A 27,992-nucleotide genomic window follows, 5' to 3' on the forward strand; every position below is an offset into this window, starting at 1 on the left:
CCTCTCTCTGTCTGTCTATTATTAGGCTGAAGACAGTGTAGGCTCCTCTCTCTCTCTCTATTATTAGGCTGAAGACAGTGTAGGCTCCTCTCTCTCTCTCTATCTATTATTAGGCTGAAGACAGTGTAGGCTCCTCTCTCTCTATCTATTATTAGGCTGAAGACAGTGTAGGCTCCTCTCTCTCTCTGTCTATTATTAGGCTGAAGACAGTGTAGGCTCCTCTCTCTCTCTGTCTATTATTAGGCTGAAGACAGTGTAGGCTCCTCTCTCTCTCTCTATCTATTATTAGGCTGAAGACAGTGTAGGCTCCTCTCTCTCTCTATCTATTATTAGGCTGAAGACAGTGTAGGCTACCTCAGTGTAGGCTACCTCTCTCTCTTTTATTAAGCTGAACACATTGTAGGCTACCTCTCTCTCTCTCGCTTTGTTCTTAACTGACTTGCCTAGTTAAATAAAGGTTACATTTTTTTTATATACGTGAACTGAACTGTCGTTTTAATATGGTGAAACTATTCCTTATCAAATATTTTTTTTCAAAAGAAACATTGAACATCTAATAGTCAAAGCATATAGTGTAAAAGCAGGAGGGCTGGTTCTACTACTTTTGGTCATTTTCTGCTGTTTTGTGGAGGAAAACTGAACAAGTCGAGTGTAACATGTCAACCCTGTTACCCAATGTTTTTGTGAAGCTTGCATTCAATTGTCACTCCCTGAATCACACAACAAGCTTCCATTCCCTCTGTCACAAGGTGATTCATGACTGATTTAAGATGAAAACGTCAAAAAATAACATGGTTGGTTAAGAGCCCATAAAACAGCAGCCATCCTCACCGGCGCCATATCAGTCCATAGATGGTGTGAAGTTGTCCAAGTGCATGTCCATGACACAACATGGACATCTAGCAAAAGTCCCTATTCTATTGTATTCTATTCTATTGTGGTGGAAATGAAGACGGGAGGGAAATGTGTCACCAGTTGAAGCATAGCTATGACACATGGCGACCCCTCTAAATTACAACAGGTATGATCACGCATGCGCAGCTCGATGGACGCCGCAGCGCGTTGCCAGGGAAACCTCGCAGAAGTAACTTCAACTTTCAACAATAACAGCTAGCTGGAAAACACAGACACACTTCTCCCAAACGCCTGCAGAACTTTATCAACAAAAAATAAATAAAAATGCCAGTACATTTCAAGGTAAACAAATGTACTTTTCATTGAACGAGTGCAACAGAAATGCAGCTCTTGGCTTTGGTTAGCGCAGTGTTTTCTACACGACGTCGAGTATCTACGTCACCGCTTCAGTGAGGAGAAGAGGTTTCGATTGATACAGAAATTAAAAACATTGTTTCATTCGCACAAATAAATGTTAGTTTACTAACATCGTGCATTGCGATTACATCGGATAAACCATCTTCGACGATTGCAGGTATAGCTAGCTAGACGGGGAAACAATCAAATCCCACCTCCTAGGTGTCGGTTATTAGCTTGGTTAGCTAAGTGTTTACTAACACGTTACAATGGTCTAAAGCGGATAAGCTAACGTCAACTAGCTGCCAGTGGCTAACAGCGGCTATTTCCTCTTTTTATTGATAAATAGAGAGGCTTAGTAACGCGCATGTTCTAGGCTTCAAATAAATTAATCAACTGCATGACATTGTAAAGGGCAATAAAGGATTTGTTTAATATGGTTTATGGCGTTAGTATGATGAATCAGCCTAGTTAAAGACAGTACAGTATGGTTTATTGCGTTAGTATGATGAATCAGCCTAGATAAAGACAGTACAGTATGGTTTATGGCGTTAGTATGATGAATCAGCCTAGATAAAGACAGTACAGTATGGTTTATGGCGTTAGTATGATGAATCAGCCTAGATAAAGACAGTACAGTATGGTTTATGGCGTTAGTATGATGAATCAGCCTAGATAAAGACAGTACAGTATGGTTTATGGCGTTAGTATGATGAATCAGCCCGGATAAAGACAGTACAGTATGGTTTATGGCGTTAGTATGATGAATCAGCCTAGATAAAGACAGTACAGTATGGTTTATGGCGTTAGTATGATGAATCAGCCTAGATAAAGACAGTACAGTATGGTTTATGGCGTTAGTATGATGAATCAGCCTAGATAAAGACAGTACAGTATGGTTTATTGCGTTAGTATGATGAATCAGCCTAGATAAAGACAGTACAGTATGGTTTATTGCGTTAGTATGATGAATCAGCCTAGATAAAGACAGTACAGTATGGTTTATGGCGTTAGTATGATGAATCAGCCTAGATAAAGACAGTACAGTATGGTTTATTGCGTTAGTATGATGAATCAGCCTAGATAAAGACAGTACAGTATGGTTTATGGCGTTAGTATGATGAATCAGCCTGGATAAAGACAGTACAGTATGGTTTATGGCGTTAGTATGATGAATCAGCCTGGATAAAGACAGTACAGTATGGTTTATTGCGTTAGTATGATGAATCAGCCTAGATAAAGACAGTACAGTATGGTTTATTGCGTTAGTATGATGAATCAGCCTGGATAAAGACAGTACAGTATGGTTTATGGCGTTAGTATGATGAATCAGCCTAGATAAAGACAGTACAGTATGGTTTATGGCGTTAGTATGATGAATCAGCCTAGATAAAGACAGTAGAGTATGGTTTATGGCGTTAGTATGATGAATCAGCCTGGATAAAGACAGTACAGTATGGTTTATGGCGTTAGTATGATGAATCAGCCTGGATAAAGACAGTACAGTATGGTTTATGGCGTTAGTATGATGAATCAGCCTAGATAAAGACAGTAGAGTATGGTTTATGGCGTTAGTATGATGAATCAGCCTAGATAAAGACAGTACAGTATGGTTTATGGCGTTAATATGATGAATCAGCCTAGATAAAGACAGTAGAGTATGGTTTATTGCGTTAGTATGATGAATCAGCCTAGATTAAGACAGTACAGTATGGTTTATTGCGTTAGTATGATGAATCAGCCTGGATAAAGACAGTACAGTATGGTTTATGGCGTTAGTATGATGAATCAGCCTGGATAAAGACAGTATGGTTTAGAAACTGAGGCCTATACAGCTGCTAACTTGCTAGATATGCTTTAGCTGCAATCTCAGTTCACAGATTTACTTCAAACAAATGGAGCCAATCTGTTTCCTAGGCAACATCTGACCAACCCGAATCATGCAAATGTTTGTGCATGAATGATGCTTACAGTTCTTTTAAAAGGCATGCTATTTGCTAAATATATCCCACTTAAACACTATAGTAAGTCATGTATTCCTATGCTATTTCCTAATGTTTGGATTGTCACACTCACATGCACAGGGCATCAGTGAGTACAAGAAGAAATTTAAACTCCGGGTAGCGCGCTCCAGAAGCACCTCTCCTCAGCGACGGATGCCCTTAGCTGGACTTCCATCTGACCAGATGGGTAAGATTTATTGATTTATTGATTGATTGATTGATATAGACCCTTTTCCAGTACACGACACACTGACGTCACGCACAGATGACCGTGACTCTTGGCTGCATGAAAAAAAGCTGTCGCCATCTGCGCCAATTCAACATAGCCTGAATTTAAGTTTTTATTACTTCTAAACAAAATAACTTTTTTGGCTTCTCATACGCTTACAGTTATGTTTTGATTCTTGCCTGAACAGTCGCTAAGATTATATTTGGATGTGAACTTTGCAAATGCAGCAGTTGTTGGCTAGAATGTTAACGATCATTGACATACTGTAGGCTGTAGCAAAAGCTCCCCTAAGAGACATTTTACTGGTTGAAGTTCAAGTGTTTAAAAAAAAATATATATAATGCAGTCGAATTTGCGATGATGACACACACTTTATATTAAGCAGGACATTCATACAAGCCTTAAAATCCAGTTATAATCCAAAAGTAGTGTGAAATGCACTCATAAGCAACATGTAAAGAGAGGTGTTTTTTTGTGTGTGTTCTGTCACCAACTTGCGTGTATCGCCCTTCCTGCAGCAATTCTTGCAAAAACAGAAAGGGGTCTATATGACCCGGTAACAGTATAATATGCCAAGTTAACATATCAACCATCATTCATATTCCTGTCATGCATCTTCATCTTTAAAGCACTGAGCCCAGCTCTACTATTCTTCTACTATTTACATTTTAGTCATAGTGAGTGCATACATTTACATACTGGTCCTCGGTGGGAATAGAACCCACAACCCTGGCTTTGTAAGCACCATGGTCTACCATCTGAGCCACATGGTCAATCATCCATATTACACCAGGTATCAGTAGAGACACTATCATCTCTCCTTCTATCATCCATATTACACCAGGTATCAGTAGAGACACTATCATCTCTCCTTCTATCATCCATATTACACCAGGTATCAGTAGAGACACTATCATCTCTCCTTCTATCATCCATATTACACCAGGTATCAGTAGAGACACTATCATCTCTCCTTCTATCCATATTACACCAGGTATCAGTAGAGACACTATCATCTCTCCTTCTATCATCCATATTACACCAGGTATCAGTAGAGACACTATCATCTCTCCTTCTATCATCCATATTACACCAGGTATCAGTAGAGACACTATCATCTCTCCTTCTATCATCCATATTACACCAGGTATCAGTAGAGACACTATCATCTCTCCTTCTATCATCCATATTACACCAGGTATCAGTATAGACACTATCATCTCTCCTTCTATCCATATTACATCAGGTATCAGTCGAGAGCCTCAGTTTCTGTCCAAGAGGAAGGTGCCCTCCTCCCACACGCTCCAGGTATCCAGCTCCTTCCAATGGAACCCCACCACCACAGAGCCCCCACAGAGACGGGATGAGACCCCCAGACCTGGTACCTCTCCCCTGGCTCCTACCCCAGAGAGAGTCCACACCCCTCTGGCCCCTAGGGGTCCCCCTCCTCCAGGGGACCCCCAACGAGGCCCGATCACTCTTCAGGGCCAGACCCGTACCCGGAGCCCCCTGGCTACTGTAGAGAGACAGGACCAAGCTTTCAATGGGGTGAGAATGGTTGTTATTTATTTCATGTATGCAAATACATGTGCTCGATTTAGCTTGGGGTTTGCACTTTTGAGACTATTCCATTGGCTCCATTGTACCAGGCAAACTAAATCAAGTGCAGCTCATGTATTTGAAAGGACCGTTTGACACACGTATTTGACCCAGGCCTTCTAAGCAGCCTGTGGCCTGTGCAGCAGACAGTTTTTAAAATGTATTTAACCCTTATTTAACTAGGCAAGTCAGTTAAGAACAAAGTCTTATTTACAATGACGGACAGTGAGTTATTACTAGTTACCTGTGTAGTAAAGTGAGAAATGTGATTCCAGGTTGACCATGTGTTGAGGAGGAAGGCAGGGCTGAAGTCGTCTGGACAGAGGACTGGACTACAGAACTCAGAGTACAGGAAACAGTTTCCGTGGAAGACTCCTGTAGCTGGCCACGCCTCCCCACTGCTGGCTGCAGAACAGGTGTTCGTTGTTCCACTCATATCCTCATCTTGTCTGAACGTATACAACCCCAAACATCCGTAACATCCATGTTAAAGCCCTGATAGCCATACATTTCACATGTATAGGCATGTCCTGGTCATAGAGGGCTATATGCACAGGTATTAAGTAAGATTCACTGCTTCCTGTTACACCCTGAACCCAGGGTTGGTCACCCCTTCTGCCCCATTACTAGTTAGTCTTGAAAACCCGACCGTAGGCAACACAGTGACTAGGATCTGGTTTTAATGATGGAGTCTTTTGGCCTAGAGGAACTTACGTCACTACCTACGTCGATAAGGGGGGAACAATTCTGGGGACTCGCCTAACAAATCACGAGGCAGACATGCCAGAACGCTGTGATTTAAAACCAAACTATGCAGTGGTTTTAGTTGAGGTAGTTGATGTAAACTAGCTACTGGGGCGGCAGGTAGCCTAGTGGTTAGAGCGTTGGGCCAGTAACCGAAAGGTTGCTGGATCGAATCCCTGAGCTGACAAGGTAAAAACAGTGGTTTAACAAGGCAGTTAACCCACTGTTCCCTGGGAGCCAAAGATGTGGATGTTGATTAAGGCAGCCCCCTGCACCTCTCTGATTCAGAGGGGTTGGGTTAAATGTGGACGAAACATTTCAGTTGAATGCATTCAGTTGTATAACTGAGTAGGTATCTACTTGCGAACTATAACCTCTGTGATCTCTGTCTTGCTAGCTACAATTGAGTATTTTATTCAAGGGGATAAAGTAGGGATGTAGGAAGTGACGTAGTTCCTCTATGCCAAAAGAGTCCATAATTGAAACCAGACCTCAGTCACTGTGTTGCCCAGGGTTGCCCAGGGTCAAAACAAATGACTAGTTTGAGAGATAGCCTATCTACACAAGCTGTGGAGCAGAGATACTGTTTTGCCAAACAGCCAGTAGATGGTAGCAGAGTATTTGAGTATGAATCAACGATGAGTTACAGTATATTTCCTGCATGGTCTTCTCCAGATGCTGTACACCAGCCACCGGTCCATCCCTCCCTTCAAGTCTAACCCGGTGGTGGTGTTGGAGAGTGAGTACAGCAGGAACTTTAAAGCTTCTCCTCCTCCCAGAGGACCACGGCTACGCAGCGATGTAGACGGGGACCAGGTACCTCTGTTCCAGAGAGAGAATGTTTCACCTGAGAAAGCATCAAAGGTACTTCCGACTTCTACTCACTCCACACTACAACTCAGTCTTTGTTCTGGTAATTGATTTATTCAACCTCTTATGTAACAGACTTTACAAACGTGTAGTAGCTGGCCTGAGACCAGCACTCAAACCAGATCTGATCAGATCAAACGTGTAGTAGCTGGCCAGAGACCAGCACTCAAACCAGATCTGATCAGATCAAACGTGTAGTAGCTGGCCTGAGACCAGCACTCAAACCAGATCTGATCAGATCAAACGTGTAGTAGCTGGCCAGAGACCAGCACTCAAACCAGATCTGATCAGATCAAACGTGTAGTAGCTGGCCAGAGACCAGCACTCAAACCAGATCTGATCAGATCAAACCAGATCTGATCAGATCAAACGTGTAGTAGCTGGCCAGAGACCAGCACTCAAACCAGATCTGATCAGATCAAACGTGTAGTAGCTGGCCAGAGACCAGCACTCAAACCAGAACTGATCAGATCAAACGTGTAGTAGCTGGCCAGAGACCAGCACTCAAACCAGATCTGATCAGATCAAACGTGTAGTAGCTGGCCAGAGACCAGCACTCAAACCAGATCTGATCAGATCAAACGTGTAGTAGCTGGCCTGAGACCAGCACTCAAACCAGATCTGATCTGAGCCAAACCAGATCTGATCTGAGCCAAACCAGATCTGATCAGATCAAACGTGTAGTAGCTGGCCAGAGACCAGCACTCAAACCAGATCTGATCAGATCAAACGTGTAGTAGCTGGCCAGAGACCAGCACTCAAACCAGATCTGATCAGATCAAACGTGTAGTAGCTGGCCAGAGACCAGCACTCAAACCAGATCTGATCTGAGCCAAACCAGATCTGATCTGAGCCAAACCAGATCTGATCAGATCAAACGTGTAGTAGCTGGCCAGAGACCAGCACTCAAACCAGATCTGATCAGATCAAACGTGTAGTAGCTGGCCAGAGACCAGCACTCAAACCAGATCTGATCTGAGCCAAACCAGATCTGATCAGATCAAACGTGTAGTAGCTGGCCAGAGACCAGCACTCAAACCAGATCTGGGTGCCAAGATTAGGCCACAATATAATACTCCCAGCGTTGGCAATATCTTCACCGGTACCTTTTGTATTTCAATAAGGAAGCAGATAGCCCCACTTACTTATGACAAGTATTTGTAACTGATTTCTGGGAAGATGAGGATACATTAGGACATAGACTGCAAGGCCTTTCTCTGTTTATTGACATTTCAAAAACCCCTTGGAGGAATACAATGAACACCTACAACTTCCAATATGAAAGAGGAATACAATGAACACCTAGAACTTCCAATATGAAAGGGGAATACAATGAACACCTAGAACTTCCAATATGAAAGGGGAATACAATGAACACCTAGAACTTCCAATATGAAAGGGGAATACAATGAACACCTAGAACTTCCAATATGAAAGAGGAATACAATGAACACTTAAAACTTCCAATATGAAAGGGGAATACAATGAACACCTAGAACTTCCAATATGAAAGAGGAATACAATGAACACTTAAAACTTCCAATATGAAAATAAATAAACGAGTTATTTAGATAATGTACTCCACATGCCACGCTGGATACACCCACTGGAGTGTACAGGAGGGTTGGTGATATTTCTGTACTGGTTCCACTGGTTCTATACCCAGATTCCTCTGACTGACTGACTGGTTGCATCCCAAATGGCACCCTATTCCCTATATAGGGCTCTGGTCAAAAGTAGTGCACTATGTAGGGAATAGGGTGCCATTTGGGACGACGCAGCCTTTATGAATGGCTCTGTTCTGTTTGTTGCGATGATGACATCAGAGCAAGCGGAAGAAGAAGAGGGAAGAGAGAGAGAGAAAGTCCAGCATCGTAGAGGAGAACATTCCAGTTCCACAGCCTCAGGAGCAGCAGGCGGACCAGGAAGTGAAGTCACAGAGCCCCCAGAAGGCACATCTTCCCCACAGGTGAGATCAGCAGTCAGTTGTGATTACAAGGTAGATTGTAGGGTGAAGTTACCTCTACATGCTGATCCTGGGTTTATTTAGCATTCTTCCCACTAATGGTTAAGGTTAGGATTGGGGGAGGGGGAGCTGATCCTAGAACTGTCCCTTTGGGAAACTTCACCTGGAGTCAGAGATCAGTGGTGGGGAAGGGGAAGTAGGGGGGGGGGAAGAGAGAGGCAAACTGTCAGTAATAGGAACTCTCTTATGTATTGTATATTGTCTCTTTCCATCTTCAGTTCCTGCTATGTGTCATGCAGTATTTTGGTAATAATTACTGGTAACACTGCACTCTCTCTCTCTGAGAATCACATGGAACTTCTCCAATGGACAGCAGCAGGGTTTGGACATGTGGCCTATTCAACTAATACATTTTAGTTTAGAAATGATAATGCCAAGTGCAATGCTAAATGATCACTGAATATACATTATCTGACTTGGCCTGTCTCTGTGTTTATGTCCCTCTCTCCAGAAAGGTGAAGTCAGAGTATAACGCCAACTTCCGCTCTCCGCTGAACTACATATATAAGGACGGAGCCTGGGTCAAGGCTACCACGGTAGGAGAGGAGGTCAGTGTAGTTATTACAGTGTTTACCACGGTAGGAGAGGAGGTCAGTGTAGTTATTACAGTGTCTACCACGGTAGGAGAGGAGGTCAGTGTAGTTATTACAGTGTTTACCACGGTAGGAGAGGAGGTCAGTGTAGTTATTACACTGTCTACCACGGTAGGAGAGGATGTCAGTGTAGTTATTACACTGTCTACCACGGTAGGAGAGGATGTCAGTGTAGTTATTACACTGTCTACCACGGTAGGAGAGGAGGCCAGTGTAGTTATTACAGTGTTTACCACAGTAGGAGAGGAGGTCAGTGTAGTTATTACAGTGTCTACCACGGTAGGAGAGGAGGTCAGTGTAGTTATTACAGTGTCTACCACGGTAGGAGAGGAGGTCAGTGTAGTTATTACACTGTCTACCACGGTAGGAGAGGAGGTCAGTGTAGTTATTACAGTGTCTACCACGGTAGGAGAGGAGGTCAGTGTAGTTATTACACTGTCTACCACGGTAGGAGAGGAGGTCAGTGTAGTTATTACACTGTCTACCACGGTAGGAGAGGAGGTCAGTGTAGTTATTACAGTGTCTACCACAGTAGGAGAGGAGGTCAGTGTAGTTATTACACTGTCTACCACGGTAGGAGAGGAGGTCAGTGTAGTTATTACAGTGTCTACCACGGTAGGAGAGGAGGTCAGTGTAGTTATTACAGTGTCTACCACAGTAGGAGAGGAGGTCAGTGTAGTTATTACACTGTCTACCACGGTAGGAGAGGAGGTCAGTGTAGTTATTACAGTGTCTACCACGGTAGGAGAGGAGGTCAGTGTAGTTATTACACTGTCTACCACGGTAGGAGAGGAGGTCAGTGTAGTTATTACACTGTCTACCACGGTAGGAGAGGAGGTCAGTGTAGTTATTACAGTGTCTACCACAGTAGGAGAGGAGGTCAGTGTAGTTATTACAGTGTCTACCACGGTAGGAGAGGAGGTCAGTGTAGTTATTACACTGTCTACCACGGTAGGAGAGGAGGTCAGTGTAGTTACTACAGTGTCTACCACGGTAGGAGAGGCGGTCAGTGTAGTTATTACAGTGTCTACCACGGTAGGAGAGGAGGTCAGTGTAGTTATTACACTGTCTACCACAGTAGGAGAGGAGGTCAGTGTAGTTATTACACTGTCTACCACGGTAGGAGAGGAGGTCAGTGTAGTTATTACACTGTCTACCACGGTAGGAGAGGAGGTCAGTGTAGTTATTACAGTGTCTACCACAGTAGGAGAGGAGGTCAGTGTAGTTATTACACTGTCTACCACGGTAGGAGAGGAGGTCAGTGTAGTTATTACAGTGTCTACCACGGTAGGAGAGGAGGTCAGTGTAGTTATTACACTGTCTACCACGGTAGGAGAGGAGGTCAGTGTAGTTATTACAGTGTCTACCACAGTAGGAGAGGAGGTCAGTGTAGTTATTACAGTGTCTACCACAGTAGGAAAGGAGGTCAGTGTAGTTATTGTATAAAGTAATGACCTACAGGAACTAAGTAAATGTCATGGATATGGCTGAAGTCTCTTTAACACATTCTCTCTTCCCATCCTCCATTGCAGGGGCGTGACAGTCAGCATAGTCACGTTTGGTATCACGAGGTAACATGGTCTAGTCTCCCCGCTGTTCTGCTGTACCTTCCTTCTCTTTTGGCTGTTGGCAATGACCCCTTCCCTCCTCTCACGTTTACATCAAACTGAGTGATGATACATGAGTGAACAGAACACCTGTGTATCCACCTTAGAAACAATACAATGGGCAAAAATAGTTTCCATTGTTGAGTTTCAGAAAGGCCCCATACCTGATATCTAGACCTGAGATTGTTGATTTTCAGAAAGGCCCCATACCTGATATCTAGACCTGAGATTGTTGATTTTCAGAAAGGCCCCATACCTGATATCTAGACCTGAGATTGTTGATTTTCAGAAAGGCTCCATACCTGAGATCTAGACCTGAGATTGTTGATTTTCAGAAAGGCCCCATACCTGAGATTTTTAATTTTCAGAAAGGCTCCATACTTGAGATCTAGGCCTGAGATTGTTGATTTTCAGAAAGGCTCCATACTTGAGATCTAGGCCTGAGATTGTCAATTTTCAGAAAGGCTCCATACCTGAGATCTAGGCCTGAGATTGTTAATTTTCAGAAAGGCTCCATACCTGAGATCTAGGCCTGAGATTGTTAATTTTCAGAAAGGCTCCTTACCTGAGATCTAGGCCTGAAATTGTTGCTCTGATAGGTTGCTGTAAAGATTAATTGTGAGTGTGCGTGCGTGTATGTGTGTGCGTGCTTGTATGAGAACACGGTGCGTGTGTGTGTGTGTGTGTGTGTGTGTGTGTGTGTGTGTGTGTGTGTGGTGTGTGTGTGTGTGTGTGTGTGTGTGTGTGTGTGTGTGTGTGTGTGTGGTGTGTGTGTGTGTGTGTGTGTGTGTGTGTGTGTGTGTGGTGTGTGTGTGTGTGTGTGTGTGTGTGTGTGTGTGTGTGTGTGTGTGTGTGTGTGTTTCAGGCAGTGTCAGCATCAGTACAGTGAGTCAGCAGGAGGTTGGTTAGACAGCGTTCTTCTTTCCATTCAACCTGAATATGCTGAGTGGTTAACCGTACCTTGCCTTGTACGGTACGTGGAAACCTGGCCCATAAACTTCATGGAAATGTACTAAATATAGTCTAGAGGTGGAAGAACTTTCTAGAAAATGATTGCCATTGTCTTCTAAGTAAAGTAGTTTAATACACACCAATATAATGAAGGAATTATTAGGACCATTAGATGGGCTACGGTGATACCAAGTCTGATTGGTCTGATGTACCACTCCAGGATTGGGCTCAAAGTCCTTTCTATTGGGCTCTAGTTTAATTGAGGAAATCAATGAGGACAGAAAGATATGTTTTGTTTTTCAGCTGAATGAGGATTTTCTGTTGAATTTCAGTGTAACCTACCTCTAATTGATTCTGTTGAAAAGTAGTTAAGATCAACCCTTCTCCAAAGTCCTTCTAGCTATCAATATATCAGTCTACCAGTCGACCAGTCCATCAGTTTACCAGTCTATCAATATATCAGTCTATCAGTCTACCAGTCGATCAGTTTACCAGTCTATCAATATATCAGTCTACCAGTCTATCAGTCTACCAGTCTATCAGTCTACCAGTCTATCAGTCTACCAGTCCATCAGTTTACCAGTCTATCAGTTTACCAGTCTATCAGTCTACTGGTCCATCAGTTTACCAGTCTATCAGTCTATCAGTCTATCAGTCTACCAGTCTATCAGTCTACCAGTCTATCAGTTTACCAGTCTACCGGTCGACCAGTCCATCAGTCTACCAGTCTATCAGTCTATCAGTCTACCAGTCTATCAGTCTATCAGTCTACCAGTCCATCAGTCTACCGGTCGACCAGTCCATCAGTCTACCGGTCGACCAGTCCATCAGTCTACCAGTCCATCAGTCTACCAGTCTATCAGTCTACCAGTCTATCAGTCTACCAGTCTATCAGTCTATCAGTCTACCGGTCCATCAGTTTACCAGTCTATCAGTCTACCAGTCTATCAGTCTACCAGTCCATCAGTCTACCAGTCTATCAGTCTACCAGTCTATCAGTCTACCAGTCTATCAGTCTATCAGTCTACCAGTCTACCAGTCCATCAGTCTACCGGTCGACCAGTCCATCAGTCTACCAGTCTACCAGTCTATCAGTCTACCGGTCGACCAGTCCATCAGTCTATCAGTCTACCAGTCCATCAGTCTACCGGTCCATCAGTTTACCAGTCTATCAGTCTATCAGTCTATCAGTCTACCAGTCTACCAGTCTATCAGTCTACCAGTCCATCAGTCTGTCAGTCTACCAGTCTATCAGTTTACCAGTCTATCAGTCTATTCCCTAAATAGTGCACTACTAGAGGCATATGGGTCCTGGTCAAAAGTAGTGTACTATATAAGGAACTGCCATTTGGGAGGAAGACTGTGTCCAGATGCCAGCCTGGGTCCAGATGCCAGCTCAGTGTGTGTTGTGTCGTGCGCTGGCTTTGCTTGTGTGCATGAAAGAGACGATATGGCCTCTGCCTGCTTGTCAGTCATCTGTTGCATCATTGTATATGTCTTAAAGCTATTGATAACGCTTTCTGTGTTTAGAACTCTCTCTACCACACACCTGTGATCAGTATCAGAGGAAAGTGTTTACTCACAGAGCTCTGATTCTTTGATCAGTATCAAGAGGAAAGTGTTTACTCACAGAGCTCTGATTTTGTGATCAGTATCAGGCAAAGTGTTTACTCACAGAGCTCTGATTTTGTGATCAGTATCAGAGGAAAGTGTTTACTCACAGAGCTCTGATTTTGTGATCAGTATCAGAGGAAAGTGTTTACTCACAGAGCTCTGATTTTGTGATCAGTATCAGGCAAAGTGTTTACTCACAGAGCTCTGATTCTTTGATCAGTATCAGAGGAAAGTGTTTACTCACAGAGCTCTGATTTTGTGATCAGTATCAGGCAAAGTGTTTACTCACAGAGCTATGATTCTTTGATCAGTATCAGAGGAAAGTGTTTACTCATAGAGCTCTGATTTTTGTGATCAGTATCAGGCAAAGCGTTTACTGACAGAGCTCTGATTATGTGATCAGTATCAGAGGAAAGTTGACTTTGCAGCTAAAAGAACGACAACTAAACATGAGTTTGCTGCCTTTGCTTCTGATGCCACAGATACTGCAAGGCCCCCCTTACCATGTGCTGTTAATGTGCTGCCACAGATACTGCAAGGCCCCCCTTACCATGTGCTGTTAATGTGCTGCCACAGATCCTGCAAGGCCCCCCTTACCATGTGCTGTTAATGTGCTGCCACAGATACTGCAAGGCCCCCCTTACCATGTGCTGTTAATGTGATGCCACAGATCCTGCAAGGCCCCCCTTACCATGTGCTGTTAATGTGCTGCCACAGATCCTGCAAGGCCCCCCTTACCATGTGCTGTTAATGTGATGCCACAGATCCTGCAAGGCCCCCCTTACCATGTGCTGTTAATGTGCTGCCACAGATCCTGCAAGGCTCCCCTTACCATGTGCTGTTAATGTGCTGCCACAGATCCTGCAAGGCCCCCCTTACCATGTGCTGTTAATGTGATGCCACAGATCCTGCAAGGCCCCCCTTACCATGTGCTGTTAATGTGCTGCCACAGATCCTGCAAGGCCCCCCTTACCATGTGCTGTTAATGTGATGCCACAGATCCTGCAAGGCCCCCCTTACCATGTGCTGTTAATGTGCTTGAAATGCTTCTGTACAGTATTCATATGAAGTTCTTCAGCAACTGGATTTAAACCATAACCTGGTCCAAGATCAGTTTGTGCTCTTGCCGTCTCCATTTCTATCATTGTCAAGCCAAACATGTTTGGTATGATGATTCCATAAGTTAGTTGACCAGAGAGCAGAAACAGACCGGCACCAGGCTAGGTTCCAGCTATATAAAATAAAGAAGCTGTGTTGTGACTGAGCCCTGTCCCAACTGTCTGGCTGGAGCAGCTTGCTACTTTTAATGATCAAATGAATGCTATCAGTCGACCAACCAATCAATCAACCATCCTCCCAGGTGCGAGAGCTTCGTAAGAAGGCAGAGGCCTACAGACAGAGGGCGTGGGGGACCCATTTCTCCCGCCTCCACCTCAACCAGATCCTGTCGGACCAGAACAAGCTGTGGGAGGCCTCCACCCCTTCCTCCTCTAACCTCAGCTCTGGGACAGGTTCAGGGGACCGGGAGGAAGACAGCAGCAGGAGCCCTACCCCCCAGGCTCTGGAGCTCGCTAGGTGAGGGAGACAGACCACAGAGCTGGCTATAGCATGACATTAGCATGTCTTTAGTGTGGTGCTGGATGTGTAGTAAGCCTGTCTCAGGGTTTCTCATAGATGGGATGCAACTCTGGGCCTCAAAACCGGACCTCTGTAAGCATAGAATGAAATTGAAATCAAGTGTAGCCAAATGATTTGACTTAGAAGCAGAGCCACATATTTCTGGGTAGAAGTCACAGAGCTAGGTGGTTGGTTGACCAAGCTATATGGAGTAGGGGGAACTGATGCTGAGAGTCCTTTACTGGGGTCTTAATAAATCTGACCTATTAAGGTTATGTTCTCTGTGTGTCCCTCCTCCTCTCCCTCCTTCCTCCTCTCCCTGTGTGTCTGTAGGGTTGACAGTAGCTCCAGCTCCGTAGCCGGACCCCCTCCCCTCACCCCTGTGTCCAGTAGAAGGAGCTCCACCCGGGGGGCTGGGAACACAGCAGGCCCCCCTGGTCACCCTAACCCTGGAGCCCTTACCCTACCTGTTCAGAGGAGACTAGCCTGGGAGGAGGAGACAGGGGCTGGGGGTGGAACGGGGGAGAAGGAAGAGGAGAAGAGAGAGGAAGAAGAGGAGAAAGAGAGAAAGGAGAGAAAGGATGAGTATGTGGTTGTTTCATTCCCTCTCCATTTCCTGTTGATTTATGCTTTTACTGAGTGGCTTTGAGTTCTATGTTACCTCCACTCTGTTGTTATCCATATTGGAGACGATCAGTTCTGTTACCTCCACTCTGTTGTTATCCATATTGGAGACGGTCAGTTCTGTTACCTCCACTCTGTTGTTATCCATATTGGAGACGGTCAGTTCTGTTACCTCCACTCTGTTGTTATCCATATTGGAGACGGTCAGTTCTGTTACCTCCACTCTGTTGTTATCCATATTGGAGACGGTCAGTTCTGTTACCTCCACTCTGTTGTTATCCATATTGGAGACGATCATCATTTTGTTACTTATTTCAGGAGCTACCATTTTTAGAGACCACACAGTTGCATTTCCTCAATGCATGTTGATTCAACACACTGTCTGTCTGTCTGTCTGTCTGTCTGTCTGTCTGTCTGTCTGTCTGTCTGTCTGTCTGTCTGTCTGTCTGTCTGTCTGTCTGTCTGTCTGTCTGTCTGTCTGTCTGTCTGTCTGTCTGTCTGTCTGTCTGTGTTCTAGGCTGAGGGTGCTGGACCATCGTTCGTCGTCTGTAGCAGGCTCCCACAGTTCCAGAGAGGGTGGCAGGATGCCCACACCCACACTGCAAAGGATCGCTACTGTTCAGAGAACTCACCACGACCTGACTACTCCAGCTACTGGTAACCTAGCAACGACCTGACTACTCCAGCCACTGGTAACCTAGCAACGACCTGACTACTCCAGCCACTGGTAACCTAGCAACGACCGGACTACTCCAGCCACTGGTAACCTAGCAACGACCTGACTACTCCATCTACTGGTAACCTAGCAATGACCTGACTACTCCAGCCACTGGTAACCTAGCAACGACCTGACTACTCCAGCCACTGGTAACCTAGCAACGACCTGACTACTCCAGCCACTGGTAACCTAGCAAATATATTGTTGACATATTATTTTTATATATTTTTTGTTTTTGTGAATAACTTTTTATTCAGTTTTTTTTTGTTGAGAGAGAGAGGGGTTACTGGTACAAAAACAATCAAATAAATTATCCAGGGGCAGTGTGTGGTCTGGTCCGGTCCAGTCTGGGTTTGTCTCCAGGGGCAGTGTGTGGTCCGGCACAGTCTGGATTTGTCTCCAGGGGCAGTGTGTGGTCCGGTCCAGTCTGGGTTTGTCTCCAGGGGCAGTGTGTGGTCCGGTCCAGTCTCGGTTTGTCTCCAGGGGCAGTGTGTGGTCCGGTCCAGTCTGGGTTTGTCTCCAGGGGAAGTGTGTGGTCCGGTCCAGTCTGGGTTTATCTCCAGGGGCAGTGTGTGGTCCGGTCCAGTCTGGGTTTGTCTCCAGGGGCAGTGTGTGGTCCGGTCCAGTCTGGGTTTGTCTCCAGGGGCAGTGTGTGGTCCGGTCCAGTCTGGGTTTGTCTCCAGAGGCAGTGTGTGGTCTGGTCCAGTCTGGGTTTGTCTCCAGGGGCAGTGTCTGGTCCGGTCCAGTCTAGGTTTGTCTCCAGGGACAGTGTGTGATCCGGTCCAGTCTGGGTTTGTCTCCAGGGGCAGTTTGTGATCCGGTCCAGTCTGGGTTTGTCTCCAGGGGCAGTTTGTGATCCGGTCCAGTCTGGGTTTGTCTCCAGGGGCAGTTTCACCATGACCATAAACTAGGTGATAGTGGAAACAAACCAACTAACTACTGTGTTGAGGCAGTTTCACCATGACCATAAACTAGGTGATAGTGGAAACATACCAACTAACTACTGTGTTGAGGCAGTTTCACCATGACCATAAACTAGGTGATAGTGGAAACATACCAACTAACTACTGTGTTGAGGCAGTTTCACCATGACCATAAACTAGGTGATAGTGGAAACATACCGATGTCAGACGCATCATCTTCCCACATTAGCTTGCATCCAGCCTACACTTTTTCAGAAACTCTTTATTTTCACAGTTCAGTTATGGGTCACATCAATATAATACACTAAACTCACTATTTTCAACATTTTACACGACAATTGAATCATTTAGCAGACACTCATATCCAGAGCATCTTATAGACAGTACCATTCAGTTTAGTAGCAAAACAACCACATATCACAGCCAAGATCAAAGCATGGTTCATTACTTCTGTTCTGTGTTGAATTGAAAAAAAACTTTATTGATCCCCCAGAGGGTAAATGTGATAACCTTGTCTAATGTCTTGTCAGGAGGGGCGATCCTAGTGTCTCCTCCTAAGATGGAGGCTAATGGTTGGGTGAAGAGAAGTGAACCTCCGTTGGGTAAAACCCGTTCCCCATTTAAACACCTCTCTCTGACCTCGCCACAACGAGCAGCCAGACAGGTAACAACTACACCACTGGATATTAGGATAGTGGGTAGAGCTTTTCCTTGGTGAGAAGATACATCTTGTAGTATTTATAGGCAGGGTTACTGTAAAAACACCTTGTGATATAACTGCTGTACTGATGTAAAAAAGCTTTACAAATCCAATTGATTGATTGATTGTATTTGCTAGTGGTTCGACTAAGATAAGAACATTGTCCCGGGCTGGTTGTACCTATGTCTTGTTAATGCTATCTGTGTTATAGATGCCTCTAGTCTTGTTAATGCTATCTGTGTTATAGATGCCTCTAGTCTTGTTAATGCTATCTGTGTTATAGATGCCTCCAGTATTGTTAATGTTATCTGTGTTATAGGTGCCTCTAGTCTTGTTAATGCTATCTGTGTTATAGATGCCTCTAGTCTTGTTAATGCTATCTGTGTTATAGGTGCCTCTAGTCTTGTTAATGCTATCTGTGTTATAGGTGCCTCTAGTCTTGTTAATGCTATCTGTGTTATAGGTGCCTCTAGTCTTGTTAATGCTATCTGTGTTATAGATGCCTCCAGTATTGTTAATGTTATCTGTGTTATAGGTGCCTCTAGTCTTGTTAATGCTATCTGTGTTATAGATGCCTCTAGTCTTGTTAATGCTATCTGTGTTATAGGTGCCTCTAGTCTTGTTGATGCTATCTGTGTTATAGATGCCTCTAGTCTTGTTAATGCTATCTGTGTTATAGGTGCCTCTAGTCTTGTTAATGCTATCTGTGTTATAGATGCCTCTAGTCTTGTTAATGCTATCTGTGTTATAGATGCCTCTAGTCTTGTTAATGCTATCTGTGTTATAGATGCCTCTAGTCTTGTTAATGCTATCTGTGTTATAGGTGCCTCTAGTCTTGTTAATGCTATCTGTGTTATAGATGCCTCTAGTCTTGTTAGTTAGTGAATCTGATGTTGTGTCTCGATCAGAATGAGGAGCGGAACCAGCCCCGGTCCTCTCCAGCAGCAGGGGTGACCACTGTGGACCCCCTCCCCCTGAGAGAGGACTCCTGGTCTGGGGAGACCTCTCCAGAGAACCCCCCTGATCCTCCACCGGAGGCCAAACCCTCCCGTAAACGCACCACCGGCGGGCGACCCAACGCCGCCGTCCCTCCACCTGTTAACCGCATCCAGGGGACGCTCAGAGACCCAGAGTTCCAACACAATGGTAACTGTCCTGGTACCTACTGGTAGCTACTGTAGTAGTGTGATACTATCTGTCATAATGGTAACTGTCCTGGTACCTACTGTAGTAGTGTGATACTATCTGTCATAATGGTAACTGTCCTGGTACCAACTGGTACCTACTGTAGTAGTGTGATACTATCTGTCATAATGGTAACTGTCCTGGTACCTACTGTAGTAGTGTGATACTATCTGTCATAATGGTAACTGTCCTGGTACCAACTGGTACCTACTGTAGTAGTGTGATACTATCTGTCATAATGGTAACTGTCCTGGTACCTACTGGTACCTACTGTAGTAGTGTGATACTATCTGTCATAATGGTAACTGTCCTGGTACCTACTGGTACCTACTGTAGTAGTGTGATACTATCTGTCATAATGGTAACTGTCCTGGTACCTACTGGTACCTACTGTAGTAGTGTGATACTATCTGTCATAATGGTAACTGTCCTGGTACCTACTGGTACCTACTGTAGTAGTGTGATACTATCTGTCATAATGGTAACTGTCCTGGTACCTACTGGTACCTACTGTAGTAGTGTGATACTATCTGTCATAATGGTAACTGTCCTGGTACCTACTGTAGTAGTGTGATACTATCTGTCTACAAACAGCGTCAGCAGTTGAACTGAAAATATAAATTTCCTTGGTTTTTGACTGATCAAACCACTTTTACATTACTGGCATTTGGGATGCTGTATCTGCAACTCTAGTTCAGTCTGTGTGACGTTGTCCCATCACATCATCATCCTATAGTTATGGGCCAATCAAAACACTGCGTTGCCTCATCAAAGACAGTTTACGAGACTTAAATGATCATATAAATGTGACAACGAGCGTCATTTACTGTTAATGGGAGGTGTGTGTGTCAGGTTTCCGTCATCTCCACAGTATATAGGTCAGTCTGTTTGACTGAGTCCCTGTGGGGTGGGGTCTCTCTCTCTCTACTGCTGAGACATCTTTACAGTTTGTGGCTTTTCTCAGCATATTCTACTGTTGCATGACAAAACCTGGTCGCAGATCTGTTTGTACTGTCCTGTCAAGTTGTCACTTCCAGGGTAGGTTATGTAAGTAGCATATACCCAGATCTGTTGCTGTCTCACCAACAGATCTGCCACCAGGCTACCTGTTGAATAGCATAACCTGGACGTGAGCAGGAAACAGAGTTGTAGTCCGCTCCTCATTCCTTCCCGCCAGTCCAGATATTGTCTAGGGTTGTAGTTCCTAGCTGCTTCTTTCTCCTCAGGACAAAAGATACAGAAGTCGATGCCAGAGTATCACAACTGGGGGAATTCCCATTCTCTCTCCCCGAGTCCTTCACCTCTTTCTCTTCCTCACGTCTCCCTCCATTCCTGACTCCACTCCAGAACCCCTCCCCCCACACCCCCATTTAGTTTATTTTCAGAATAATAGGCCTACACCTGGGGTAGAAACACCTGGGGTAGAAACACCTGGGGTAGAAACACCTGAGGTAGAAACACCTGAGGTAGAAACACCTGGGGTAGAAACACCTGGGGTAGAAACACCTGGTGTAGAAACACCTGAGGTAGAAACACCTGGGGTAGAAACACCTGGGGTAGAAACACCTGAGGTAGAAACACCAGGGGTAGAAACACCAGGGGTAGAAACACCTGAGGTAGAAACACCTGAGGTAGAAACACCAGGGGTAGAAACACCTGAGGTAGAAACACCTGAGGTAGAAACACCAGGGGTAGAAACACCTGAGGTAGAAACACCTGAGGTAGAAACACCTGGGGTAGAAACACCAGGGGTAGAAACACCTGAGGTAGAAACACCTGAGGTAGAAACACCTGGGGTAGAAACACCAGGGGTAGGAACACCTGAGATAGAAACACCTGAGGTAGAAACACAAAGGGGTAGAAACACCAGGGGTAGGAACACCTGAGGTAGAAACACCTGAGGTAGAAACACCTGAGGTAGAAACACCAGGGGTAGAAACACCTGAGGTAGAAACACCTGAGGTAGAAACACCTGGTGTAGAAACACCTGAGGTAGAAACACCTGGGGTGGAAACACCAGGGGTAGAAACACCTGAGGTAGAAACACCAGGGGTAGAAACACCTGAGGTAGAAACACCAGGGGTAGAAACACCTGGTGTAGAAACACCTGAGGTAGAAACACCAGGGGTAGAAACACCAGGGGTAGAAACACCAGGGGTAGAAACACCTGAGGTAGAAACACCTGAGGTAGAAACACCAGGGGTAGAAACACCAGGGGTAGAAACACCTGAGGTAGAAACACCTGAGGTAGAAACACCAGGGGTAGAAACACCAGGGGTAGAAACACCTGAGGTAGAAACACCAGGGGTAGAAACACCTGAGGTAGAAACACCTGAGGTAGAAACACCAGGGGTAGAAACACCAGGGGTAGAAACACCTGAGGTAGAAACACCAGGGGTAGAAACACCTGAGGTAGAAACACCTGAGGTAGAAACACCTGAGGTAGAAACACCAGGGGTAGAAACACCAGGGGTAGAAACACCTGGGGTAGAAACACCTGAGGTAGAAACACCTGAGGTAGAAACACCAGGGGTAGAAACACCTGAGGTAGAAACACCTGAGGTAGAAACACCTGAGGTGGAAACACCAGGGGTAGAAACACCTGAGGTAGAAACACCAGGGGTAGAAACACCTGAGGTAGAAACACCTGGGGTAGAAACACCTGGGGTAGAAACACCTGAGATAGAAACTACTATGGAGTTGATTGGAAGACAACAGACTATAACTGCAGCAGTATTGTGCATCATGTGTAATAACATGGAACGCTAAAATGTACTGTTATCTAGGCATTTACACGTAACCCCTAAACAACAACAACTATTGTCTTCTCTACTCCAGGTAATTTAGGCCTGAGGACGTCTGAGCTGCTGCTGTGTCCTGGTGGTGGCTGTGGAACTGATGATGAAGGTAATGTAACAGCCACTAGCTTCTTCAGATTAGTCTGATGAGGAAGGTAATGTAGCAGCAACAAGCTTCTTCACATTAGTCTGATGATGAAGGTAATGTAACAGCAACAAGCTTCTTCACATTAGTCTGATGATGAAGGTAATGTAGCAGCAACAAGCTTCTTCACATTAGTCTGATGATGAAGGTAATGTAGCAGCAACAAGCTTCTTCACATTAGTCTGATGATGAAGGTAATGTAGCAGCAACAAGCTTCTTCACATTAGTCTGATGATGAAGGTAATGTAGCAGCAACAAGCTTCTTCACATTAGTCTGATGATGAAGGTAATGTAGCAGCAACAAGCTTCTTCACATTAGTCTGATGATGAAGGTAATGTAGCAGCAACAAGCTTCTTCACATTAGTCTGATGATGAAGGTAATGTAACAGCAACAAGCTTCTTCACATTAGTCTGATGATGAAGGTAATGTAGCAGCAACAAGCTTCTTCACATTAGTCTGATGATGAAGGTAATGTAGCAGCAACAAGCTTCTTCACATTAGTCTGATGATGAAGGTAATGTAACAGCAACAAGCTTCTTCACATTAGTCTGATGATGAAGGTAATGTAGTAGCAACAAGCTTCTTCACATTAGTCTGATGATGAAGGTAATGTAACAGCAACAAGCTTCTTCACATTAGTCTGATAATATGTACATTTTCTGGTTCATTAAGAAACCTAAACTTAGATATGTGTTTTTGGTTGTTGAATCAATTAGACATGCCCATTTCAGGCTTAGAAATATATATTTTATTTTTTATCTGGCTAACTCCTTTATCCTGTTTTGTAGTATACCCCTCTGGTGTCCTAGACTTCTGGATAAGTTAAAGCTCAGTTTATCACAAGTAGACTAACTAGACTGATGTTGGTCTTCAGTGTTAAAGGCAGGCTTAGGGGTCATTTCAGTGTTAAAGGCAGGCTTAGGGGTCATTTCAGTGTTAAAGGCAGGTTTAGGGGTGATTTCAGTGTTAAAGGCAGGTTTAGGAGTCATTTCAGTGTTAAAGGCAGGTTTAGGGGTCATTTCAGTGTTAAAGGCAGGCTTAGGGGTCATTTCAGTGTTAAAGGCAGGCTTAGGGGTCATTTCAGTGTTAAAGGCAGGCTTAGGGGTCATTTCAGTGTTAAAGGCAGGTTTAGGGGTCCGTTCAGTGTTAAAGGCAGGCTTAGGGGTCATTTCAGTGTTAAAGGCAGGCTTAGGGGTCATTTCAGTGTTAAAGTCTTGATACAAGTGAAGTGACACCCCCTCTTACACAAAATAAAATGAGACATTTGCTTCAATATCTCCATGACATAAAACATAAAGGATAGCTGAGGTTGTAAATCTTTGGGAGTCAGCTGATCACTCTGTCCCTGACCTGACTAACCTCTGACCCTTCACCCTTGGTGACCCTCCAGATGACAGGATGTCCCAGATCTCATCCAGGTCAGCAGCGTCCTGCTCCATGGCCTCCCAGGTCCTGGACCGAGCCCAGAGGAGGAAGGACCACTTCTGGGGGAAGAGATAACAGGAAGCACTGACCCCCCTCACAATACATCCCAAATGGCACCCTATTCCCTATGTAGTGCACTACTGTTAAGAGGAGGAAGGATGACTTCTGGGGGAAGAGAACACCACTGACACACACTATGTCCTAAACCAGTAAAATGGTCAAATAAAAAATATATAGTGTACTGCTCTCGGGGATAGGTGTGATGACAGCACACTACACTGAACCACACTGTCCTCCCCCTAATAGTACCCTATTCTGTATGTAGTGCGCTACCTTGGGCCAGACCCTTGAGAGGAATATATTGGGGACAGGGTGTGATGTCAACAGTGACAGTAGCTTCACAGCCTATAGCCCAACCACTGGAGATAGGAAGACAGTGTCGACTACTAGGGTGAATCTGGGTTTATATATCCAGAGTGTCTAGGCTGAATCTGGGTTTATATATCCAGAGTGTCTAGGCTGAATCTGGGTTTATATATCCAGAGTGTCTAGGCTGGGTCTGGGTTTATATATCCAGAGTGTCTAGGCTGGGTCTGGGTTTATATATCCAGAGTGTCTAGGCTGGGTTTATATATCCAGAGTGTCTAGGCTGGGTCTGAGTTTATATATCCAGAGTGTCTAGGCTGAATCTGGGTTTATATATCCAGAGTGTCTAGGCTGAATCTGGGTTTATATATCCAGAGTGTCTAGGCTGGGTCTGGGTTTATATATCCAGAGTGTCTAGGCTGGGTCTGGGTTTATATATCCAGAGTGTCTAGGCTGAATCTGGGTTTATATATCCAGAGTGTCTAGGCTGGGTCTGGGTTTATATATCCAGAGTGTCTAGGCTGGGTCTGGGTTTATATATCCAGAGTGTCTAGGCTGAATCTGGGTTTATATATCCAGAGTGTCTAGGCTGAATCTGGGTTTATATATCCAGAGTGTCTAGGCTGAATCTGGGTTTATATATCCAGAGTGTCTAGGCTGAATCTGGGTTTATATATCCAGAGTGTCTAGGCTGAATCAGGGTTTATATATCCAGAGTGTCTAGGCTGGGTTTATATATCCAGAGTGTCTAGGCTGGGTCTGAGTTTATATATCCAGAGTGTCTAGGCTGAATCTGGGTTTATATATCCAGAGTGTCTAGGCTGAATCTGGGTTTATATATCCAGAGTGTCTAGGCTAAATCTGGGTTTATATATCCAGAGTGTCTAGGCTGGGTCTGGGTTTATATATCCAGAGTGTCTAGGCTGGGTCTGGGTTTATATATCCAGAGTGTCTAGGCTGAATCTGGGTTTATATATCCAGTGTCTAGGCTGGGTCTGGGTTCATATATCTAGAGTGTCTAGGCTGGGTCTGGGTTTATATATCCAGAGTGTCTAGGCTGGGTCTGGGATACCCTCCCTATTTGTATGAATTTAGTTCAGATGTTTTGTAATAATGTATTGAATAAAGTGTAAAGAACTAGTTTTGTATTTATTTTAAATGATTTAGTTTTTTATATGGAGAACTACTTTTTTATTGTAACTTATCTTTGTACTGTAGTATCGATTCTGCATTGTTCATATATTTGTTGATACACTATGAAAGTGAATTATGCACTACTACTACGAATCAACATTGATGCAATTGAAACATGTTGTATAGGTTTGTATAAGAGATACACTGTGTGTTTGGATACAACACTGTTGAGAGGAAATATGAAATAAATGTTGGAACAATCAGTATCCATTAGCTATCTCATTGACTTCATGTACATAGAATACGTTTGTGGTAAGTCACTGCAATAATTTTGTTCCATAGGTGATGGACGTGTTTAATTTAATCAACATGTGATTGACTGCTTCCCAAATAGCACCCTAGTCCTTTAACAGAGCCTTCAGAAGATATTCACACCCCTTGACTTTTTCCACATTTTGTTGTCTTGCAGCGTGAGTTTAACATTGATTAAATTGAGATTTTGTGTCACTGTCCCAACACACAATACCCCATAATGTCATTGTAGAATTAGAATTTATACAGATTAAAAATTGAAACGTCTTGAGTAAATAAGTATTCAAAACCTTTGTTATGGCAAGGCTAAATTAGTTCAGGAGTAAAAATGTGCTTTAACAAGACACATAATAAGTTGCATGGACTCACTCTGTGTACAATAATAGTGTTTAACATGATTTTTAAATGACTACCTCATCTCTGTACCCCCACACATACAATTATCTGTAAGGTCCCTCAGTCGAGCAGGGAATTTCAAACGCAGATTCAATCACGAAGACCTGGGAGGTTTTCCAATAACTCACAAAGAAGGGCACCTATTGGTAGATGGGTAGAAATAAATGAAAGCAGACATTGAATAACCCTTTGAGAATTGTGAAGATATTAATTTCACTTTGGAAGGGGAATCAATACACCCAGTCACTACAAAGATACAGGTGTCCTTCCTAACACAGTTCCCTTAAAGGAAGGAAACCGCTCAGGGATTTCACCATGAGGCCAATGGTGACTTTAAAACAGTTACAGAGTTTAATGGCTGTGATAGGAGAAAACTGAGGATGGATCAACAACATTGTAGTTACTCCACAATACCGACCTAGTGACAGAGGGAAAAGAAGAAAGCCTGTACAGAATAAGAACTATTCCAAAACATGCTTCTTGTTTGCAATATGCCGCTAAAGTAAAACTGCAAAAAATGTGGCAAAGAAATGAACTTTGTCTTGAACACAAAGTGTTATGTTTAGGGCAAATCCAACACATCAATGAGTACCACTCTTCATATTTTTAAGCATGGTGGTGGCTGCATCATGTTATGGGTATGCTTGTCATCGGCACGGACTAGGGAGTTTTTTGGGATAAAAATGTCATCTTAGAGGAAAACCTGGATCAGTCTGCTTTCCACCAGACACTGGGAGATGCATGCACCTTTCAGCAGGACAGTAACCTACAACACAAGGCCAAATATACACTGGAGTTGCTTACCAAGAAGACATTGAATGTTCCTGAGTTGCCTAGTTACAGTTTTGACTTAAATCGGCTTGGAAATCTCCAGCAAGACTTGAAAATAGCTATCTTGCAATGATCAACAACCAACTTGACAGAGCTTGAAGAATTTTAAATGTTGTACAATCCAGGTGTGCAAAGCACTTACCCAGAAAGACTCACAGCTGTAATCGCTGATTTCAACATGTATTTACTCAGAGGTGTGAATACTTCTGTAAATTTGATATTTTTTTATTTCATTTTCAATAAATCTGCAAAAATGTCTTAAAACATGTTTTGATTTTGTCATTATGGAGTAGATGTGTGAGAAACAAAATAAATGTAATTAACTTTGAATTCAGGCTGCAACGCAACAAAATGGGCAATAAGTCAAGAGGTATGAATACCTTCTGATGGCATTACTTTTGACCAAGAACCATGGTTGGTCTGTCATACCCAGGTAATAGGTCATTTACCAGGAAGGAACCATGGTTGGTCTGTCATACCCAGGTAATAGGTCATTTACCAGGAAGGAACCATGGTTGGTCTGACATACCCAGGTAATAGGTCATTTACCAGGAAGGAACCATGGTTGGTCTGTCATACCCAGGTAATAGGTCATTTACCAGGAAGGAACCATGGTTGGTCTGTCATACCCAGGTAATAGGTCATTTACCAGGAAGGAACCATGGTTGGTCTGTCATACCCAGGTAATAGGACATTTACCAGGAAGGAACCATGGTTGGTCTGTCATACCCAGGTAATAGGTCATTTACCAGGAAGGAACCATGGTTGGTCTGACATACCCAGGTAATAGGTCATTTACCAGGAAGGAACCATGGTTGGTCTGTCATACCCAGGTAATAGGTCATTTACCAGGAAGGAACCATGGTTGGTCTGTCATACCCAGGTAATAGGTCATTTACCAGGAAGGAACCATGGTTGGTCTGTCATACCCAGGTAATAGGTCATTTACCAGGAAGGAACCATGGTTGGTCTGTCATACCCAGGTAATAGGTCATTTACCAGGAAGGAACCATGGTTGGTCTGTCATACCCAGGTAATAGGTCATTTACCAGGAAGGAACCATGGTTGGTCTGTCATACCCAGGTAATAGGACATTTACCAGGAAGGAACCATGGTTGGTCTGTCATACCCAGGTAATAGGTCATTTACCAGGAAGGAACCATGGTTGGTCTGTCATACCCAGGTAATAGGTCATTTACCAGGAAGGAACCATGGTTGGTCTGACATACCCAGGTAATAGGTCATTTACCAGGAAGGAACCATGGTTGGTCTGTCATACCCAGGTAATAGGTCATTTACCAGGAAGGAACCATGGTTGGTCTGTCATAC

At 44.1% G+C, this 27,992-nt stretch overlaps 1 protein-coding gene and 1 long non-coding RNA gene across 7 annotated transcripts; one reads left to right on the plus strand and one right to left on the minus strand.

The window, feature by feature from the left end:
• Positions 1-789: 789 nt before the first annotated feature.
• Positions 790-25,390, plus strand: LOC115182044 (nuclear protein MDM1). 6 transcript variants are annotated; one of them, XM_029743683.1, is made up of 15 exons: positions 813-1,197; positions 3,336-3,441; positions 4,730-5,031; positions 5,358-5,498; positions 6,502-6,690; positions 8,523-8,665; positions 9,174-9,270; positions 10,848-10,886; positions 14,848-15,062; positions 15,438-15,689; positions 16,246-16,385; positions 17,900-18,033; positions 18,978-19,215; positions 22,093-22,161; positions 23,590-25,390. In XM_029743683.1, exons 1-15 carry the CDS (start codon positions 1,180-1,182, stop codon positions 23,697-23,699), a joined length of 2,193 nt encoding a protein of 730 aa, XP_029599543.1. In that variant the 5' UTR covers positions 813-1,179; the 3' UTR covers positions 23,700-25,390. The 6 variants fall into 6 exon arrangements, with proteins under 6 accessions (XP_029599541.1, XP_029599543.1, XP_029599544.1 ...); XM_029743684.1 differs by having other exon boundaries at positions 9,174-9,258; XM_029743685.1 differs by lacking the exon at positions 10,848-10,886 and having other exon boundaries at positions 814-1,197.
• On the minus strand, positions 16,328-16,680 carry LOC115182045 (uncharacterized). Its single transcript, XR_003873607.1, has 3 exons — positions 16,636-16,680; positions 16,426-16,600; positions 16,328-16,390 (listed from the first exon to the last, which is right to left on the minus strand). It is a non-coding gene; the product is annotated as an uncharacterized LOC115182045 (long non-coding RNA).
• Positions 25,391-27,992: the final 2,602 nt, after the last annotated feature.

The sequence above is a fragment of the Salmo trutta genome, unplaced genomic scaffold (assembly GCF_901001165.1).
Source record: "Salmo trutta unplaced genomic scaffold, fSalTru1.1, whole genome shotgun sequence".
In the NCBI taxonomy this organism is placed as follows: Eukaryota; Metazoa; Chordata; class Actinopteri; order Salmoniformes; family Salmonidae; genus Salmo; species Salmo trutta.

What these genes read in the sequence shown, in the direction of transcription:
- LOC115182044 (XM_029743681.1), top strand. An exon ending in AGGACCAAGCTTTCAATGGG is followed by an intron (nt 5,032 to 5,357) that starts GTGAGAATGGTT and finishes ATGTGATTCCAG; the next exon opens with GTTGACCATGTGTTGAGGAG. An exon ending in CACCTGAGAAAGCATCAAAG is followed by an intron (nt 6,691 to 8,522) that starts GTACTTCCGACT and finishes TGATGACATCAG; the next exon opens with AGCAAGCGGAAGAAGAAGAG.